This window comes from Cervus elaphus, chromosome 6, assembly GCF_910594005.1.
Source record: "Cervus elaphus chromosome 6, mCerEla1.1, whole genome shotgun sequence".
NCBI classification, from domain to species: Eukaryota; Metazoa; Chordata; class Mammalia; order Artiodactyla; family Cervidae; genus Cervus; species Cervus elaphus.
Window position 1 is genome coordinate 28,949,598 of NC_057820.1, and position 21,364 is coordinate 28,970,961.

At 36.7% G+C, this 21,364-nt stretch overlaps 1 protein-coding gene across 2 annotated transcripts in view; it reads left to right on the plus strand.

Moving 5' to 3' along the window:
• GC (GC vitamin D binding protein) overlaps window positions 1-20,154 on the plus strand; it is a 48,549-nt gene extending 28,395 nt beyond the window's left edge. The window contains exons 5-13 of one of the 2 annotated variants that reach the window (XM_043906518.1): window positions 16-148; window positions 443-537; window positions 2,661-2,790; window positions 4,158-4,360; window positions 5,087-5,216; window positions 7,106-7,203; window positions 9,089-9,221; window positions 15,043-15,094; window positions 19,978-20,154. In XM_043906518.1, the coding sequence (XP_043762453.1) occupies window positions 16-148; window positions 443-537; window positions 2,661-2,790; window positions 4,158-4,360; window positions 5,087-5,216; window positions 7,106-7,203; window positions 9,089-9,221; window positions 15,043-15,075 (955 nt within the window). In that variant the 3' untranslated portion in view covers window positions 15,076-15,094; window positions 19,978-20,154. Of the gene's footprint in view, window positions 1-15; window positions 149-442; window positions 538-2,660; window positions 2,791-4,157; window positions 4,361-5,086; window positions 5,217-7,105; window positions 7,210-9,088; window positions 9,222-15,042; window positions 15,095-19,977 lie in introns of those variants that run through there. The other variant, XM_043906519.1, reaches the window with a different exon arrangement.
• The last annotated feature ends 1,210 nt before the right edge of the window (window positions 20,155-21,364 follow it).

Here is a 21,364-nt window from a genome sequence, read left to right on the forward strand (position 1 = left end):
ATTTTTCCCCCACAGATTTATGTATGAATATTCCATTAATTATGGACAAGCTCCTCTGACACTTTTAGTCAGTTACACCAAGAGTTATCTCTCTATGGTAGGGTCCTGCTGTACTTCACCAAACCCAACAGTATGCTTTTTGAAAGAGGTAGGTGTCATTTTATCACATAGCTAATGTACTTTTTTCTTCTTCTATTAATGCCATTCTTTTTAAATAATGTTAGAAAGATTCAGATTCTGGAATCTGAAAACATTTTTTAAATGCCTCTTTTTTATTTTGTTAACTGGAAAAACACACATCTCTGGGGGAAATGTTCCTTTGGTCAGAATTCAGTTTTCCAGTCATCAAAAGGAGTCAGAATGTCTCTTTTTTCTTCTATTTCTGCACACTGCTTTCAATGTATCCTGACCATCTAATGAATTTTTCTCATTTATTTTCTAGAGACTTCAGCTTAAACATTTATCACTTCTCACCGTTATGTCAAACAGAATCTGCTCACAACACGCTGCTTATGGGAAGGAGAAGTCAAGGGTCAGGTAAAAATTGAGCACAATCAGCATGTGTAGCTATTTCTGTACTATCAATCCATGTTAGGATTCTCTAAGAAAATGTTTGCAATAGAAAATACAACCCATAGTGCTGTGTTCCTACAACCCCCCAAAATAGTGCTCAGATACTTTTTATTTTCTCTACACAGAACATGAATTAAAGGAACAAGACTATTATAAAACCTAATTTGCTTTTAATCAACCTTTTCCATATACTCATCATAAGACTGGTAGACCACTAGAAATTACTTCCTCAATATTCATAATGCTGTATATTGCAAACACATAAGCAAAAACAATCATTTTCTTATTTACCACCCATTACTTGCTTTACCCATTTTTTCCTTGGGAAGAAAACTTCCTGAATTCTTTTTATATATCTCTTAAGCTCCATGAATTTATTTTACTTACTTATTCTGTTCTAATCTTCACTTTGATTTTTGTATGGCTGTGTTAATGTCACACTTTAATTTTGACAGTTTCTATGTTTACAATGCTCTCAGAGCTCATCAGACATCTATATTTACCAGCTTTTGTATCTTTAGTATTTACAATCTCTTTAATTCTTCTTACTCTGATTCACAAATTCTTTCCTAATGATAATGAAAGAATTCATGCTGGCACCAGATCTTACGGTTCCCCCAAAGGGCATAGAAGCTACTTTCTTGAGTCCTTTAAAAATAATCTTCCATTAGAACTGCTGAAAAACTAAACTGTATTTTCTCTTGAAATTCCTTTTAGTTTTTCTTTTGCATTAAGAGTATTAGGCATGTAGAGCACAGTATCATAGTATAAAACCTCCTATAAAGATATACATATATAAATGTCTTTATATATTTTAAATATATAACATAAGTAATATATAAGATATAATTTATATATCATAAACTTACACTTGCATTAGAGTGTAGAAATTTACTCTGAAGAGCTGAGTGTGAACAAAAGTTTAGCTAAAAATATTGCTGCCACATTTTTTTAAATAGGAAAAACATTTCCTAATATGCCTAGAATAGAGCATGTTTAAATCAAGTATAATATGTCCATATGAGAGAATGCCACACAGTTAGAATTATGTTTTAAAAGAATATTTAATGAAAACAAACCATCAAAGAAATCAAAGCCACAATAGAAAAAATTCCATTCTTATGGATTAGAAGAATTAACTGTAAGAATAGCCACACTATCCAAAGCAATCTACAGATTCAATGCAATCTCTGTCAATACCCACTGACTTTTTTTTTCTGAAATAAACATACACCCTAAAATCCTTATGGAATATCAAAGGACTTCAAAGATATTACAAAGCAACAGTAATAAAAATACTATGGTAGTGTTACATAAAAGCAAATATACTTAATATTACTGAATTATAAAGTTAAAAATGGCTAAGATAGCCAATTTAATTTTCTATGTTTTTTGCCATAATTTTAAAAGAAAGATATGGAACCTATTCCTGATACAGAAAGTGAAAAAGGCAAATAGATAAATGGTATAGCAGAGTAAAATCCCTTATACCTTGTAAACCTTGCAATATACTTCAGGGTAATACACCAAAACATCAACATTAACTTGTGGTCTAGGGCTACAAGTCTTCATTATTTCTTTTATCTGTAGTTTCTAAATAAATTTATGAATAATTCTAAAGATTAGAAGGGGCCACACAACACAACATTGGCCTTATGAATAGATGTTAGAGATTTCTTTATTACCATTTTAGGTCTAACATTTTAATTTTTAAGATGTATTTATTTGGCTGTGCCAGCTCTTAGTTGTGGTGTGCAGCATCGTTTCACTGTGGCATGAAGCTCCCTGACCATGGATTAAACCCAGAACCACTGGGAGCACAGGGTCTTAGCCACTGGACCACTAGGGATGTCCCTAGATCTAACATTTTAAAGACTTGCTTCAGCTACAAAAATCTGGCCAGAAGAGAAGCTCTTTATCAGTACTGAAAACATGAAGAGATTCATTGGGAATGACTGAATTTTCAATAGCGACTTCTGCACAAAGGATCTGCGACATGACAGATATGCTCCTCCAGACTGTGTTCATAATGAAACCAAGAAAACTGAGAATATAGGTAAACTAATCATTCATTTTTAACTGTTCAGCCATCTCATCAAATTTGCCCAGAAAGTGCCTACTGCACATCTGGAAGATGTTTTGCCACTTGCTGAAGATATTACAACAATCCTCTCCAAGTGCTGTGAGTCTACCTCAGAGGACTGCATGGCCAAGGAGGTAAGAAAATCTTCATGATCCGTGGACCACTTACTGAATGGCAGGCACTCTCCTAAGCTGCTTTTTACATGCATCATCTCAGTGAATCCTCCTATGTATCCTATGAAATTTAAATACACTGTTAACTCAATTTTACAGATGAGGACACAAAAGATTATCAAGGATTAATAAACAAAGTCCTACAACTAGTAAGTGGCAAAGTCCACACAAGAGCCAAGATTCTGATTCCAAAGACCTTACTCTACCTACAAAGCCCAGAGCATATCTACTAGCCATAGATGGTTATATTTAAATTAAACTTCAGTTCTTTGAAAACACTAGCCACATTTCAAGTACTCAGTATTGGACAACACAGATAGAGATTATTTCATCATCACCTGTTCTATTAGACAACATTGAACTCATTATTAAAAGCTTCTAATGTTTTGTTATACTTGTTAAAATTTGATAGTCATCTAACTTTCTCACCAATTTTCATTTATATCATCCATTCAAGTATATACAAGTTTGTACTGTTACTTTAGCTAAAAGTTACTCCATGTCTGTGGACCTCTTTAGAAACAGATACTTTGACATCTGGTCTTTCTTTAAGGATATATCTCAGTGATAGGTGTTTCTCTATAACCTGACTTATAATGGCTAAGTGGGACTTTACTGTATATATCTACTGCATATACTACATTTAGCTACTGGTGGTGGTGGTTTGTTGCTAAATCGTGTCTGACTCTTGAGAACCAATGGACTGTAACCCACCAGGCTTCTTCTGTCTATGGGATTTTCCAGGCAAGAATACTGAAGTGGGTTGCCATTTCCTTCTTCAGAGGCCTTTAGCTACCTAGATGTACCATATTTTTAAACCAGTTCCCTTTTATTGGATTTAGGTTGTTTCAGTTTAACATGGTAAGCAGTGCTGCCCTTAATAGTTTTTAGCTAAATCTCCCCTTCATTCATAATTATTTTCTGAGAGTAAATTCTTGGAAATCATACTGTTATACTTTAAGACTTTTAGTACATATTGACAAGGACTTCCCTGCTGGCTCAGTGGTAAAGAATCTGCCTGCCAGTGCGGGAGGTGTGGGTTCAATCTCTGGTTGGGAAGATCCCCTGGAGGAGAAAATGGCAACCTACTCCTGTCTTCTTGCCTGAAAAATCCCATGGACAGAGGAACCTGACAGGCTACAGTCCATTGGGTCACAAAGGAGTCAGACACAGCGATTGAACAATAACATATTGACAAATTGCACTCCACAAATAGTCTACCAGTGTACCTTGTAAGAGCATTCATGCTGACTTTTTTAAGCTTTCCTTATTTTTAATGAGACTAAGTAGGAAACTAACAATGCACAAATGCACAATTTCTCTTGTAGCTTCCTGAATACACAGTAAAACTCTGTGACAACTTATCCACTAAAAATTCGAAATTTAAGGACTGTTGTCAAGAAAAAACACCCATGGACATATTCATGTGCACTTACTTCATGCCAGCTTCCCCAAACCCTGAGTTGCCAGATGTCAAGTTGCCCATGAACAAAGACGTGTGTGATAAAGGAAACACCAAGGTCCTGGATCAGTAAGTTGGGCTGATTTAATTTGACAGTACTGACATTCACTAGCATTAAGTGACAAATAAAAATTGGAAGAGATAGTACGTCTTTATCTGTTTTCCTCCATCTAAGAACTGAGATACACCATGGGCTACATACACTGACTTGCATATGCTACAAGTATGTGCATACTTAAGGCCTAAAACTATCTCAGTTTGAATTAACAGGGCCCAAAAAATCAATTACTGGTATTAGAGATTAGAATTTAGACTGAACTTGGACTGAAACTCTCATTTACATTTGTCTAAATACTCCTCGCTTTTATAAATGCATAAATATTGGGATGAGACAATGGAAGTGTTTACACAAATTAGTTTCACAGAAAAGCTACTTAAGGTACCTGCTTGATGCATTATATTGGATTCATGTATTATCTTTACACAAATGCAGTTCCATATATATCTGAAGTATTGATAGATCTGTTTATGCATAAATTTATAAATAAATGTATATTTGGTACATATAGAATTTTAATTTAACTAATCACAGTAGCTTCAAAGCAACTATCCATAACTTGTATTTCAATGAGAATTTTAACTTAAAATGTGTTAGAGTCATTTTTAGTTCAATCTTTTAGTTTTAATTAAGCCAGGTATTCTGCCACAATAATAGATATTAAATTTCAGAACATGACATGCATATGCAAATCTACCCATGTTAAAGAGTGTTATCTCCTTTCTCTCTCCTGCCAGATATATATTTGAACTAAGCAGGAAGACTCAGATTCCAGAAGTGTTCCTCAGTAAAATACTTGAGCCAACCCTGAAAAGCCTTGATGAATGCTGCCACTCGGAATCTTCTACTGCCTGTTTAAATGCAAAGGTACAATTTTCTATATTTTCTTTATTAACCTGGGTATGGCTAAAGGGTTAACAAACCAAATCTGGCCTGGTGCCTGTGATCTAAGAATGGTCTTACAGTTTTAAATGGTTTAAAAATAGTATTTCATTATACATGAAAATTACATAAAACTCCAACGTCAGTGTTCGTAAGGTTTCATTGTAACACAGCCCTCCTCACTGTTTACAGCTGTTTTTGTGCCATATTGGCAGCTGATTAGTTACAGCAGAGACTGTATGACACTTACAAAGCTTGAAATATTTACAATCTGGCCTTATGTAGAAAATGTTATCCAATATCCAATAATAGACACTCATATTTTTTAATTAATTAATTTATTTTAATTGGAAGCTAATTACTTTACAATATTGTAGTGGTTTTTGCCATACATCAACATGAATCAGCCATGGGCACACATGTGTTCCCCATCCAGAACTCCCCTCCCACCTGCCACCCCATCCTATTCCCCAGGGTCATCCCAGTGCACCAGCCCTGAGCACCCAGTCTCATGCATCAAACCTGGACTGGCGATCCACTTCACATATGATAATATACACATTTCAACACTACCCTCTCAAATCATCCCACCCTCGCCTTCTCCCACAAAGTCCAAAAGACTGTTCTTTACATCTGTGTCTCTTTTGCTGTCTCACATATAGGGTCATCGTTACCATCTTTCTAAATTCCATATACATGCATTAATATACTATATTGGTGTTTTTCTTTCTGACTTACTTCACTCTGTATAATAGGCTCCAGTTTCATCCACCTCATTAGAACTAATTCAAATGCATTCTTTTTAATGACTGAGTAATATTCCATTGTGTATATGTACCACAGCTTTCTTATCCATTCGTCTACTGATGAATATCTAGGTTGCTTCCATGTCCTGGCTATTATAAACAGTGCTGCGATGAACATTGGTGTACACGTGTCTCTTTCAATTTTGGTTTCCTCGGTGTGTATGCCCAGCAGTAGTTTTGCTGGGTCGTATGGCAGTTTTATTTCCAGTTTTTTAAGAAATCTCCACACTGTTTTCCATAGTGGCTGTACTAGTTTGCATTCCCACCAACAGTGTAAGGGTTCTCTTTTCTCTGCACCCTCTCCAGCATTTATTGCTTATAGACTTTTGGATAGCAGCCATTCTGACTGGCGTGAGATGGTACCTTATTGTGAATTTGATTTGCATTTCTCTGATAATGAGTGGTGTTGGGCAACTTTTCATATGTTTGTTAGCCATCTGTATGTCTTCTTTGGAGAAATGTCTGTTTAGTTCTTTGGCCCATTTTTTGATTGGGTCATTTATTTTTCTGGAATTGAGCTGCAGGAGCTGCTTGTATATTTTTGAGGTTAATTCTTTGTCAGTTGCTTCGTTTGCTATTATTTTCTCCCATTCTGAAGGCTGTCTTTTCACCTTGCTTATAGTTTCCTTTGTTGTGCAAAAGCTTTTAAGTTTAATTAGATCCTGTTTGTTTATTTTTGCTTTTATTTCCAATATTCTGGGAGGTGGGTCATGGAGGATCCTGCTGTGATTTATGTCGGAGAGTGTTTTGCCTATGTTCTCCTCTAGGAGTTTTATAGTTTCTGGTCTTACATTTAGATCTTTAATCCATTTTGAGTTTATTTTTGTGTATGGTGTTAGAAAGTGTTCTAGTTTCATTCTTTTACAAGTGGTTGACCAGTTTTCCCAGCACCACTTGCTAAAGAGGTTGTCTCTTCTCCATTGTATATTCTTGCCTCCTTTGTCAAAGATAAGGTGTCCATAGGTTAGACAGTCATATTGATACACTGCCTGGAATTCTGATTTAACATCTCTCTCTGATGAGTGTTTCAAGACAAGTAATTGTTACGTAATCATTATTTTCTTACAGGGCCCTCAGCTCACAAGGGAATTATCATCTTTCATTCAAAAAGGACAAGAACTATGTGCTGATTATTCAGAAAACACTTTTACTGAGTACAAGAAAAAGTAAGAGTCTTGTTCTGGCTGATTCCTTCAAATTTATCAATAATAATAGCCTGGTATTGTGAGTTGAAGCAGGGTTAAAGACTTAAGATGTGTTAAGTGAGCAGTAAAAAGAGGAGGTGCAATTTAAGAGTTGTAAAGAATAGTCAATCTAATATCTAAATAAGAAAAACAGTTCTTTTTTGGGGGGATGTCATGTATATCAGATGAGAGGTCAGTTAGAACAGTCACAGAAACATAAATTCCAAGATCCACAGGGACTTGATTTTAAAAATATATAATTAACTCATATCAACACTCTTACCATAAAGTTATCTGTAGTTGTTGCTATACATAACTGAGAAACTAAAACTCCCGAAAAATATTATCTAACTTCATGGCATATTGTCTGATTAGACAACCCAAACTTTCAATCAAGTACAGTGTCATCCATTACCAGTATGTATTCTCTGTAAACTGGAAATAGATATGTTAATCAATAAGGTATAATAGCCATTTTTCACAAGTCAAAGGAAGCATGTCTTTATAAATAGGTGTTAATACTAAAATCATAGGTCATAACAAAAGTTTTACTGGCTTCCTAGAAAATATCTCTGAGATCATGTCATTCTCCATTTCATTAAGCAAATTTCTTAGCTCTATTTCAAACCGTCAACAACACACCCCTCAAATAAGCACAAATACAACCTCACAAAAAAAAAACCTTTTAAAGTATCCCCAAAGGAGGAAGCCTTCAGTGACCCCTATGAAGACCTTAACAAAGTCTAAAAGAAAAAAAATGTGAAAGCCTTAAGTTCAAAATGGTTGTTTCCCATTTATCAGGAGATTATATAATTCATAAATTATGGAAGCGGTATAGAATATTATGGATAATACAAAATTAAGTTCCCGGCCAACAGTTTTGTTTTGAACTCTAGGGTTACATGGGACAATTCTGTGATAATTTATATAATCTCAGTATGTTAAAAGTGTTAATGCAATAGAATTGACATTTGGGATTTTGAAAGTAGAGGAGATTGAAACTATTGAGTCTAGATATTTAAAATCCCACACACCCTCTCTTTCTCCCTATTCTCTGAGTTGTATCTAATCTGACTTCCTTTCCCTACCAGCTGGGACCTACTATTTTTAATAACTCTTTAATAAGCAAGCTAATCCCCCTCACCCTTCTGTCCTTTCCCAGCATCATTATACTAATCCCAACTCTAGATAAATTTGGGTCTCTATTACAATGCCCACTACTGGGCTGGCAAGTATCAATATTTCTTGGAAAAGTCATAAATCAGGCTGAGTTATCCATTATGAGGAGAGAGAGTTAATTTAAACTGGGAGGGACCATTCAAATTGGAGGGAATCAAGAAAGTCAGATCCTAGCAGCATCTTAAATGGAGATGGAGAGTTCCTAAAGAGAAAGGCTTAAAAAACAGAAAGACCTGTTGTTCCTTCCAGCATAGCTAGTTGAGTAGCAGGCAAACAGAAGAGATTACATATGAGAGAAAATACCTTAAGGTGACAAAGTCCTATAAGGGAAGTACTCTTTGAGGAGTTTGAAATCTAGAACTGGAGAGAAGAGGAAAGACTAGGGAAAAGAGAGGAGGAGGTCATCCTCGTGATTGATGTAACTGCGTGCATGAAAGGGAAATAATAGGAATTCAAATTCAGCAGCAGGTTGTATGTTTACCTTCATGACTAAAAGAGACATAGGTTTCACTTCCTAATCTTCAACTGAGGCATCAAAAATCATTCCACAGTTACTAAATTTTCTTAAGGGTAACTATTTTCCTTTTTTGTCATTGCTGTTGCAAAAGATCTGAAGTGGCTACCATTTTGCACTTGACATGTTTATAGAATACATCTAGTAGAACTTTACATAAAATTGGCCTTTCAGACTGGCAGAGAGACTAAGAGGAAAATTTCCTGATGCCACGGAGAAGGATCGCCAAGAGCTGGTTGCCAAGCTCTCAGACTTTGCCTCCAAGTGCTGTTCTATAAACTCACCTCCTCTCTACTGCAATTCAGAGGTAAGAAAATTTAATGTTCTACTTATCACTGCATAGTATGAAGAACTATTGCAGTCAGAATTGCTCATTTGTTATTGATTGTCTGTCCTGCTCATGGGAAATGTCTTGTTGGTGTTTTCAGATGCACGTATCCTATTTGTTCATATCCTCCATTTGACCCCTTATTTTCCAGCAGTCATTACAGAATGCTATATTAGAATAGTCAAAAAAGATATGGATGGAGGTCATTTCATTTCACTTTATGGCTAATTCGGAAGTAGTAATGACAATTCCAAGGATTTTGATGTCTCACCTGTTATATTTCTGGAATACAGAGGCAGGGTTAAGAACAGCTCTATGCCATGCTAAAACAGATTCTTCCTTGGCTCACCTTTCTAAAGTTCATGATATTAAGTTGTATTCCTTTTGACTAGATTATACTATTGTTTACTTTGTAGTCTATTGGGAAGGAAATACTTATGGTCCACTTTGGACCCATCATTTCTGCATCTATACATAAAAATAATTTTACTATGGTGTTAATACTACTTATGCCTGGGATTTCAGGTCAATTAGAAGTCCTTTTCTATAAATTAAAGGATTTTTTTAAAAGAATTTATATGAATTTATATGCAATTAAACCATGAAAGCAACAAAGCCTGATTTAATTTTATGGGTCAAGAAGATCCCCTGGAGAAGGGAATGGCTACCCACTCCAGTATTCTTGTCTGGAGAATTCCATGGACAGAGGAACCTGGCAAGTTACAGTCCATGGGGTGGCAGAGTCAGATACAACTGAGTGACTAACACTTTCACTTCATTTTTCTATTATCATTCTAGTAGAGCACATTTGAAGATACCTAAGAACTTAATAAGAAATCAAATGTTTATATGAAGAAAACTATAAAGGTCATTTAGTGTAATTTTTCACTCAGTTCATCCCTGCCAGAGGTCATTCAGCCTCCATTTAAATATCTGAAATTTGTTTTCTCCTAGAGGCAGCCTATTTCACTGCCCAGTAGCTTGATTTATGATAACAATTTTTTTCTCTAAAACATGATATTCCCCTCATAATTTCTGCTGAGTCTGGTCTGGCTTTCTTTACCAACTAGAAAATGTATTTTCTCGGTTCTCCGGTAGAGGTTCTTTAATATTTCAACTGGTTTTCTAAAAGTTAGGCTGAAAAGTTTTGTTTGTATTTAAGTCTTGGTTATACATACTAATTCTTTTACATATTTTGGTGGGTTTATTTTTTTATTACTCTGTGTGTGTGCGTGTTAATTGCTCAGTCGTGTCTGACTCTGTGCAACTCCATGGACTGTAGCCGCCAGGCTCCTCTGTCCATGGAATTTTCCAGACAAGAACACTAGAGTAGTCAAAAAAAAAAAAAAAAAGAACACTAGAGTGGGTTGCCATTTCCTCCTCCAGGGAATCTTTCCCACCCAGGGATTGAACTGGGTCTCCTGCATTGCAGGCAGATTCTTCACCATCTGATCCTTTTTACCTTACATTTTCTAACGAAGTCTTAAATCAATTTAACAAGTTGAGCTACATCACATTACTCATTTGTGTGCTCTGTACCCTTGGAAATTCTAATTTCGCCTCCAGTTTCAATGCATACCCTTCAAATCCCAAACCTATCTGTCAATCTTCCTGGTAATAATTTGTAAAGCCAGAATTCTGGAATGAAAAGGGTACAGTAAAATAAAAAGAAGCCTATTCTTAAAATTCTGCTGAGAAACATATCATGTTCATCTTTCATTAAAGTTCAAAACAAGGTTCTAAAAGACATGGATTATTAGGATATTTTGATCATTACTGGCATTAAAACATTTATCATAGAGCAACTAAATCCAACAGTTTTTCTTCCTTTACTGACAACTGGCTTTGGGTAATATGATAACTGAATTTAGGTTGCCTTTACCAGAAGTAAAAAAAAAAAAATTACCTTACCTAGAAGCTATTTTCTACCAGGAGAATTTGCTATGAGGGTCTCATTCAGTCATTAAGAAAAAAAAAGAAAAAAGCCTAACTCTTTTTTTTTTTTTTTAACATTCTGTCAAAAATACCACTTTGCTAACCAGTCTTCAGTCCCTTTATCTGTTCATCCACACCCACTTTCCTTTTTGACCTTGTACAAGCAAATGGAGCTTTATGCATGAAGCACATACTTCCTTCAAGCCTGTTCATTTCTTTAATTTGCTTTTCAGTATAGTTCATTATAATACATTGCCATTTTAAGGCTTTATTTTCATATTTTCAACAACCATGGTGAGAAGGCAGTTTTATGATGCTCTATTTTCTTGCTTTATAACCAGTAAATTTATAGCAGTGCTGCTGCTGAGTAGCCAAACTGTCAGAAATTGCTAAGGGACAGTGAGATGAATGAAGTTGAGCTACTCATGGATAAATGATTTTTTTAGAGCCCTGGGAGGTTAGACTCTCTGGCGTTTCTGTTAGCCTTTTGATGGTCTCTACATTAATGTTAATATCATAGCTAGGTAAGTGAGCTCACCTCTGACTTCAGGTTAAGGCAAAATCTGTTAGAACAGCATTGACTTTAATTCTCAATGCTTAGTGTAAATATTTGTCCCATTCACCCCATAATTTGGATTATAGTTTATCATCAAATCTCCTTGTCCTATCTTTGCTTGGAAGTTTTCTCCTTAAAAGCAGTGCCTGTGCACTACATATACACAGAGTCATTTATATCCAAGGATCCACCTCTATCTGCCGTTCTACACATACATGGCACAGTGGCCAGAGGAGTGGCAGAAAGGGCCTCTGAACTATACTAAATTAGTGTTTGTTTATGTCATCTGCCTCTATCCACTCCCTCACCTTCATCTTGAAATGACCAAGAAATAGAACAGTGTCGCTTTCTTTCAGCTTTACCACAGCACTCAGAAGTCATTCCTTTTTATTCTATAGAGGCACATTGACTGAAGAAAAACTTATAGTTGCAAAATTAGGCTTGATTTTTTTTTTTCTCTCCATCATTCAGGCAGGTCATTCCTATTCATGACCTGATAATATAGCTTCTGAAGACTCATCAGTATATTATCCCTAAGATGTCCCAAAGTTTTCAGAAAGCCACTGTCATATGCTGGATTTGATCATTAAAATTTAAAAAAAAAAAAAATCAAGAGCAAATCTCCATGAACAGCTGGGCAAAGAGGAGACCAATTCTTCTCTTCTCATCCCTTTCCCCTTCTGCCTTCTCTTTCCTTTTCTCTCACACTTCAGGAAAAATTTTAATTTCTCAGTATAAGTAGTTTTTATAATCCTCAATGTCATGCTGTTGCTGCTAAGTCACTTCAGTCGTGTCCAACTCTGTGCGACCCCATAGATGGCAGCCCACCAGGCTCCCCCATCCCTGGGATTCTCCAGGCAAGGATACTGGAGTGGGTTGCCATTTCCTTCTCCAATGCATGAAAGTGAAAAGTGAAAGTGAAGTCACTTAGTCGTGTCTGACTCTTGGCGACCCCATGGACTGCAGCCTACCAGGCTCCTCCGTCCATGGGATTTTCCAGGCAAGAGTCCTGGAGTGGGGCGCCATTGTCTGCTCTGCCTCAATGTCATAGCTAGAGTTTATTAAGCCATTACTATTTGTTAAGCAGAATATTAATAGCTTTATATGTATGTATTTGTGGAGTGATCTAAAGCAATTCTAAAATGTTGGGTACCATTTTAATTCCCCTTTTATGAGTGGGTTGAGTGAGATACATGGAGGTTAGATCATGTTAGAAAAACCATATTTAGATGTCAGAAAAACCATCATTTATTTCACATGAGTCTGTTATTTCATGAGATTGTCAGAATTTAGCCCTAATTTAGCCAATAATGGTGAAAATAAATTATTGATACCAGAAAACTTAATTACTGACTGGAATTCCACAATGATTGTTAAAATAGTAAAATTGACACCAGGTTAGTAGTATCACTCTGAATTCCATTCATCCCAGTTCCTTGGACTCTGTTTTCATTAGTTATACTCTTCTGTTTCAACAATACCTTTTGAATGAGTCTAATTTAAAGTTTTTTATCTCCTGATCTTAAATAAGGTAATTCAGACACTACTCCCTAGCTACTTTTCTTTCTCCTCCCCTTAAAGCCAAGATTCTTGAAAGAATAGTATACACTCTCATTCATCACACCTCCTGTGAATTCCTCTGCCCTTTGCAATATGGCATCTGATGCTGCTATCCCACTAACGACAAAGTCACACTGAAATTTTCTTGGTAAGTCTAACAGTTTGTCAGTCCTTAGCAGGCTTCTCTGTAAAATACTTGATATCCACAATGATTTCTTTCTTCTTGCAACAACTGTCATCTTATCATATTCTACCTTTTTCTCCTATGGTCCTTTCCTTCTCACTCTCTCTAGTATTTTCCTCTTCTACCTACAATTTAAACTTCTTTTCTTCCAGTTTTTTCCTTGATCCTCAAGTTTCATGACATTACATTTTCCCTTAGTGTTCTTGTCCATGGACATGTCTTTAATTTTCAAACCTCCATCTCCAGGCAGAATCTCTCCCCTCAGAGCCAAGATTTTTATCCAGCTATCCATGGGGGCTCTTATCCCACAAGAAATTCAAACTCAACATGCCCAAAGTCTCCCTCTAAAAACTCCTATTTCCCTACATTTATAAATACCATCACCATTCACCCATTGTCAAAAATAGAAACAGTAATCTTTGACTTCTACATATGTTCAATTCAGTTCCAAATCCTATGAATTATAACCCTTCAATATCTCTCAGTAAATACCTTCTTCTATATTATCAGTACTTAATGAGGACAATGAAAGATGGCATTCCTTGCACCATGCAAAGAGAATTATGATATAACTCTGCTGTAGTGTCTCGGAAAAGAAAAATTTGCCTAATTACAAAGTAGAAGATGACTGGATAAAAACTCATACTCAATGGCTTCCTTGGTGGCTCAGAGGGTAGAGAATCTGCCTGCAATGCAGAAGACCTAGGTTTGATTCCTGGGTTGGGAAGATCCCCTGGAGGAGGGCATGGCAACCCACTCCAGCATTCCTGCCTGGAGAATTCCATGGACAGTGGAGCCTAGGGGGCTACAGTCTGCGGGGTCACAAAGAGTCAGGCACAACTGAGCGACTAAGCACAGCACAGTTTAGGCAACATTTTACCTGGATTACAAACTTCCCATTGGTCTCTCATCTCTAGTCTTCCTCCAGCGCCTCACACCCAATCCCATCTCTGTACTGAGGTCAAAATAACCTTTGTGATGCACAAAATGGTAAATACATTTTAATTGCTCTCCATCACTTCTAAATTACATCCAATCTTTTTTCCTAATCAAAAGAATTTGGACCATTGGTTTCTTCTCCAAACTGGTCATGACTTCTTATTCTTATTGCTTTGGCTCTCCCAAACTACTTGCAGTTTCCTAAGTACATTAAGCTTGCTCTTACCTCAAGGCTTTTGCACCTACTAACTCAACCCAGATTGCCCTATTCACACACTATAACTGGCTCAATCCATCCACAAGCTTCAGGATTCAAATTAAACATCAGCTCCTCTGGGACTCCTTCCCTGGCACCCAACCTCATCTGCTATGACTTAATATTCTGTGCACACCCAATAATTAGCACCTATTAACTCATGTCATTGTTTCTTGTCTTTTTTCCTGGAATACTATAATATAAAACTAAATAAATATGAAGGATGGTCACTTAAAAATTCAATATAAAACTGTATTTTGACAAGAATTGTTTCATATAAACAAGGTTCAAAAAATGTTTATTCCTTCTGAATGATCTGTTATCTTACAGCAAAATGCCCCATGATTTATATAATATTTTTTCATTTCAGATTGATGCTCAAATTAATACCCCACAGTCCTGATGCGTGTGTACCATCTTAAGTAAGTACAGTTTTTAAAGGCAGCAAAGAACCTAGCTTTGTACTATGCATTTTTTAAAGTCATAATAGGAAGGAGACTATTTGTTCAAATTATTTATTCTAACAATTATCTAGTCAAACTCATTTTATAGATGAGAATATTAAGCATATGAAGAAGTTAAGAAAGTTAAACAAGAATATACAACCAACTTCTGACATATTTAGGACTAGAGTCCTAGTCCCCAGCCCAGTGCTTTATCCATTATAACCCCACAGCTAAGATAATGACCTCATAGAGATCAGGGGTCCTGATGCATTCAGCAGAAAAAGCTGAGTTTGAAGACAAAATCCATCAAGTCTTAAAGATAACATGACAGGATTCTGAGGAAAATGACATTCCTCAAGCTAAAGCAACACTGTTGAAATATTGCCACTTGCTTTTTTCAGATAGTACATTCTCATCCATTAAAAAAAAATGTCTGATGAAGATATTGAGTATAAAATAATTTAGATAGAACCCAATACCTTAAACTGAGGTGACCTTAACTCTGCATTTTTACAAAACACATTTACTCTTCAAATTTAATTGTATTCATTTTAAAGATATTGCTTCTGAGACTTTTTAAAAATTACTAAAAACAAAGGTTTATCTCAGATCTTAATTAAACTGAGGCTTTTCAATTATATAAAATTTTAATTTTTCTGATTTCCTGACAATGTGTCCTAGAATGCTTATGGAAGGAAAAGCCATCAACTAATGAAATCCAAGCTTCCAACTCTCAACAATTTGAATCATTAGAAAAAGCAAAAAAAAAAAAAAAATTAACATTCTGAGAGGCAGTACAATGCGATTAATCAAGGGAACTCATTTTTGGACTCATCCATTCTGGTTTAGAATTCTCTCTTTGTCTGTCTTTGTAAACTTAAGCAAGTTACAATCCCTGAAGCTAAGTTCCATTTTCTGTAAGAAGAAAAGTGTAATATCTCCCTTTCAGCATTGTTGTAATGATTAACTGAAATGATGATGTATTATATAAAAGTCCTAGCAAATAGTAGCAAAAATACTAGCAAAAGTTTTTACTGCTGTTGCTTCTACTGCTGATAAAACTGTTGACTAAAGAAAAACACACAACCTGACAAAGTTGTGAGTTATGTTTTATTTGGGGACTGTACTAAGGACTATAGTCCAGGAAGATAGCCTCTCAGATAGCTAAAAGGAACTTCTCTGAAGCGGTAAGGGAGGAGCCAGAATATACAGGCATAGGCTTTTTTTTTTTTTTTGCTGAAAAAGCAAACATGTAGTAGAACATCAAAGATGACTGCTATTTACAAAGAACAGACATCTCAAGTTAATGATTTTAGTTCTCTATATTGTATGAGAAGATGCAAGAATCTGGGATCATTGAAGTTATCCCTTGAGATATTCATCTTAACTATCTAGGACCAATGGCCAGAATCCAGAACACTGAAAGTTTTCTGTTATTCTCCCTTCTAAATTCTTCTCAGGGCACACCATTAGCACAGCTGAAGTGTCTGTTGGTGGGCAACATGTATTGTTCCCTAGAATAGCAGGCAATATTCTTTGTCTAAAATATGAATTGAAACTAAAACAAGTTTCCCTCTCTATATATTCTTTGTGCTTTAGCATATGAATATTATGTCCTAAAGGCAAAGTAAGTTCACTGAATAATTTCTGGAGAAAAGGGCTAAAAGCCATACCTGAAACTAATGCATTATGTCACTTAACATTGTTCAGTCGCTCAGTCATGTCCAACTCTTTGCAGTCCATGGACTACAGCATACCATCCTTCACTATCCCTCACTATCTCCTGGAGTTTGCTCAAATTCATGTCCATTGACTCAATCAACTCAATTGCACTTATACCTCAATGAAAAAAATGAAAAATCCAGGTTACTTGATTGTAAAATATTCTAGAGTTAAAAATAGTGTATGGTCTCTATTGCTGCTAAACTAATCCTTTTCCCTCATTTAAATTAATCCAGTATCCCTTTATTTCAACCCATGTGTAATCTCAATAGAGTTAAAAATCTCAGTACACAACAGCCACCTCACCTCCCACCCTTCAGGGTACCTATTTTACATGAAAGCTTTGCCTTTGAGTTTGTTTTAACTGAATTATTTTTCTCTAGGAACACAGTGCATTTTCTTGGTGTCTCATGTATATTCTGGAGGAGGCAATGGCACCCACTCCAGTACCCTTGCCTGGACAACCCCATGGACGGAGGAGCCTGGCAGGCTGCAGTCCATGGGGTCTCGAAGAGTCCAACAGGACTGAGCGACTTCACTTTTACGCATTGGAGAAGGAAATGGCACCCACTCCAGTGTTCTTGCCTGGAGAATCCCAGGGACGGGGGAGCCTGGTGGGCTGCCGTCTATGGGGTCGCACAGAGTCGGACACGACTGAAGTGACTTAGCAGCAGAGCAACATGTATATTCACATTCTTTCAGTCTCTGGGAGCACAAATTGAAAAAGAGGGTATTCTAATAAAGAGAGAGGGAACACTAATTTGAAGAATTAAGAGTTTTGTGTTTCTTTTTTTTAACCTGACAACTTTCCAAACTACTCTTAATGCTAGCTAAATCAATAGGGTAAATTTTTTCAGTGACAGATTGATGAAGGTTCTAGTATACTGATTACTCTGGTTCTGGTCATTAACCTGATCTTCTATAAAAAAAATTTTCAATCATTTCTCTCATATTAGTATTTTTTCTGTTATTGCCTTTAATTAGTCCTATGATTTCTGTATCACCCGATTGGCCACCCAGATACCATTTGATCAGCTAGAAGGAAGCCCTAAAAAAAAAAAAGAAAGAAAGAAAGAAATCACTCACATGTTCCTTCATATGCTTCCACAATGTGTATTGATTCTTTTGGGTTCTCTTTACTTAATGCCTATTTATTATAATCACAATCTGCAATTATAAAGGGTTATATTAGGAACAGTTGTGTGGCCTTGAAAGAGCAAATTATAACTTGCTCATAAGGTTGTGAGACTAGGGCACTAGATATCTAGAAATAATGATGCCACAATCTAAAAGTTCTGTTAGGTTTCCAGAACACAGCCAGCAGATTGGGGTTCTTGGGTTTCAGGGAGAATTCTGTAGCTCTGTAGGACAATAGTTGTTAGTTGCTAAGTGCAACTCTTTGCAACCCCACAGGCTATAGCCTGCCAGGCTCCTCTGTCCTTGAGATTTCCAGGGTAAGGATTCTGGAGTGGGTTGCCATGTCCTTCTCCAGGGGATCTTCCCCACCCAGGAATCAAGCCCGTGTCTCTTGCAGTACAGGCGAATTCCTTACCACTGAGCCACCGGGGAACATTCAGTTATCAGCAGCATTGCCCAAAAACAACAGTTCCAGTTGTGAGCTGTTCTGAATCCAGCACTTGATTTTGATTCCAAACTAAGTAGTGAGCACTTGTCAGACCTCTCCTCCTCCCCATAGACCAGTCTTTTCTTCATGTTTAAAACCTGACTTGTCACCTTGACAGTTATTGGTCCCCTTAGTCAATTTCTTCTAGAACACATCCATTTCCTTCTCTGGTTTTTCTTACTAAAACAAGTTTGCTCTAGGTGACCACAGTGGCATATTATTTAGTGCAAAGCAGTTCCTAAAACTGATTAACTTTGTCTGGCTGTGTATTTTTCAGTAAGAATCTGCCCCACTCTAGGGACCTGAAAAACATGTAGAAGCTGAAGCTTTTGTCTCAAGGTGTTCCTCTCCTTAGGTACATGTGCAATTCATGTCTTCCACTCTGTAGTTTGATGTTATTTTATCTTAACTAAAGTCTTTATAAACCAGACTCATCATCTTGACAGTTACTGGTCCCCTTAGTCAGTTTCTTTAAGCCTCCAAATTGATTGTGATCACATTTGCATGCCCCATTGGAGAGGGATTTGCTGTCTTTTAATAAGTCCCAAAAAGCCAGTTATCTTTTTCCTCCAGTTTTGGGAACAATTAGTGTGCCTTGGGTTGCCAACAGATAAAGGAGTCGACTCATGCTGCAAAATCGGGTGGGAGGGAAACTACTACTAGAATTACACTCAACAATGTCCAGTGCTGACACAAGGAGAGAAATGTGAGAAAGAAGCACAGAGGGGTCTCCCTTCTCATCCTCCTTCCAAGGCACACACTCATTGAGGACAATAAAAGATGGCATGTCTTGCACTATGCAAAGAGAATTATGATACAACTCTGCTGTAGTGTCTAGGAAAAGAAAATAGACAAGGGGGAGACACTCTTGCCTAATTACAAAGGAGAAGGTGATTGGATAAAAACCCATACTCAGTGGTGACTCAGTGGTAAAAGAATTCGCCTGAAATGCAGGAGACGTAGGTTCAATCCATGGGTGGGGAAGATCCCCTGGAGAAGGAAATGGCAACCCACTCCAGTATTCTTGCTTGGGCAATCCCATGGACAGAGGAGTCTGGCGGGCTATAGTTCACGGGGTCACAGAGTTGGACACGATTTATTAACTAAACATCACACTCGGTGAGTTATTAAAATAACTACTGAACTTTTATCTCAACCCCATGACTGAGGGGCCTCGTGTGTCATTGGCTGCTGCTACTTTTGCCTCTGACAGTGATTATTCATGCTTATACATCAGAAAGTTACATACATAAATTAGCTAAAAAAAAAAAAAAAAAAAAAAAAAACACTGTATGATGTACCTTAGCCAAACAGTGATGGCTTTATATTGCGGTCTTGGGAATTTCTTACATTAACTCAGAACCCATCAAGTGGGCCATAGAGGATATACAGGTCACTAGACAGGTTTATCTCTATACATAATAACCTGACTTTATGCACATCTGTTGAACTGTAGGATGATTGGTGTCCATTATCTCTGTTTTCCTAACATGTATTTCCATGGTCCTCACAGGCCTCAAGCTGGAAGCGCTCTGGGAATGACAACTGCTGGCCTAAACTCAGCAACACCAGAGCTCCCGGGGAGACAGCTAGGATCCTCCCTGCTTGTTTTCAGCTACAATATCCTCGTCTGATGTTAAGCCTGATGATTTGTTACCAAAATAAATTGAAATATAATGCAAACCATAAATGCTGCTTTGCCTGATGACACAGTGTCAGTCTCCAGCACTATTTCTATGACCTCCACAAAGACACTATAGGAGGCAACTCCAGCCCACCAGCCCTTGCTTTCTTCTAGATCTATGGTGGCCTTCTAAAAGATTCACAGCAGAAGCATCCACTTTACAGTTCCCAGCACACGGAGCTCCAGGCTTGATTGCATCTCAGGCTTAATATGTACCATTAAGAAAAAGTTAATAGCCTTCTACCATAAAGAGCCTGGAATAGCTCACTTCTTAAAGAAAAAAAAATGTGTTTTTAATTAAAGAAAATATAACCTCCTATGGATACTTTCTTGCTTCTAGCCATAAGTTGTACCACTTTAGTTAGGTAGTATCTGCCTTGCAAAAAAAAAAAAAAAACTTTGTGACCCAGACAAGTTTATTGTTGCTAAAGAAAACTCCTCAGAGCAATTGATTAAGCCAAAGTTCTAAAAATAATGATTTCTGCTTAATTCCATTTACCATATACACCCTATATGATATTCTTTCTACATGCTTACTTTGCCCAGGGAAACTGAAAGTGTTCTAACAGATTTTGCTTTGAAAGAAAGATCATATTTTCAGAATAAAGACTCCTTGGAAACCAATACAAGCCAAGGAAAGTCTTCTATATTTATAGTTAACTGCTTCAAGGAATTTGAATTCATTTCATGGTAGATGTAGAGTTTTATGGTAGGATGAAGCATATTTTATAGCAAATATAACTGGAGTCCTAGTAACCAAAATCATCCCTGGTCCACTCTCGAGATGCTAAGTCCCAGCAGGCTGCACTGCATTAACTAAGCAAAGATCAGGTGCCTAAGAACTGAGACAGCAAACACCTGCCTCTTGCGGCTTCTACAGTAGAATGTGGAGTTCTACCTCACATAGACTCCAAAAGGAGAAATTAACCTCAAACAGGGAAGTTGTTTAGATGATGCCATGAAATTAAAAAAAAAAACAAACAAACAACCTACCCACTACATACATAGGCAGTATTTTTTACTTTTTAAAGTTCTTTTTTCACTTCTAAAATTAGCTTGTAGATTCAAAACAAACTCTGAGGAGAAAATAGCATTGATATAAAGTATGAGAAGAATAAGACTCTATAAGTGAGTTCAAAAACAACCACCAACATGAGAGAAATGAGGCTCCATAAAGGTGGGTGTGGGGCCCCAGGTAGCAGAGTTAGTATAAAAA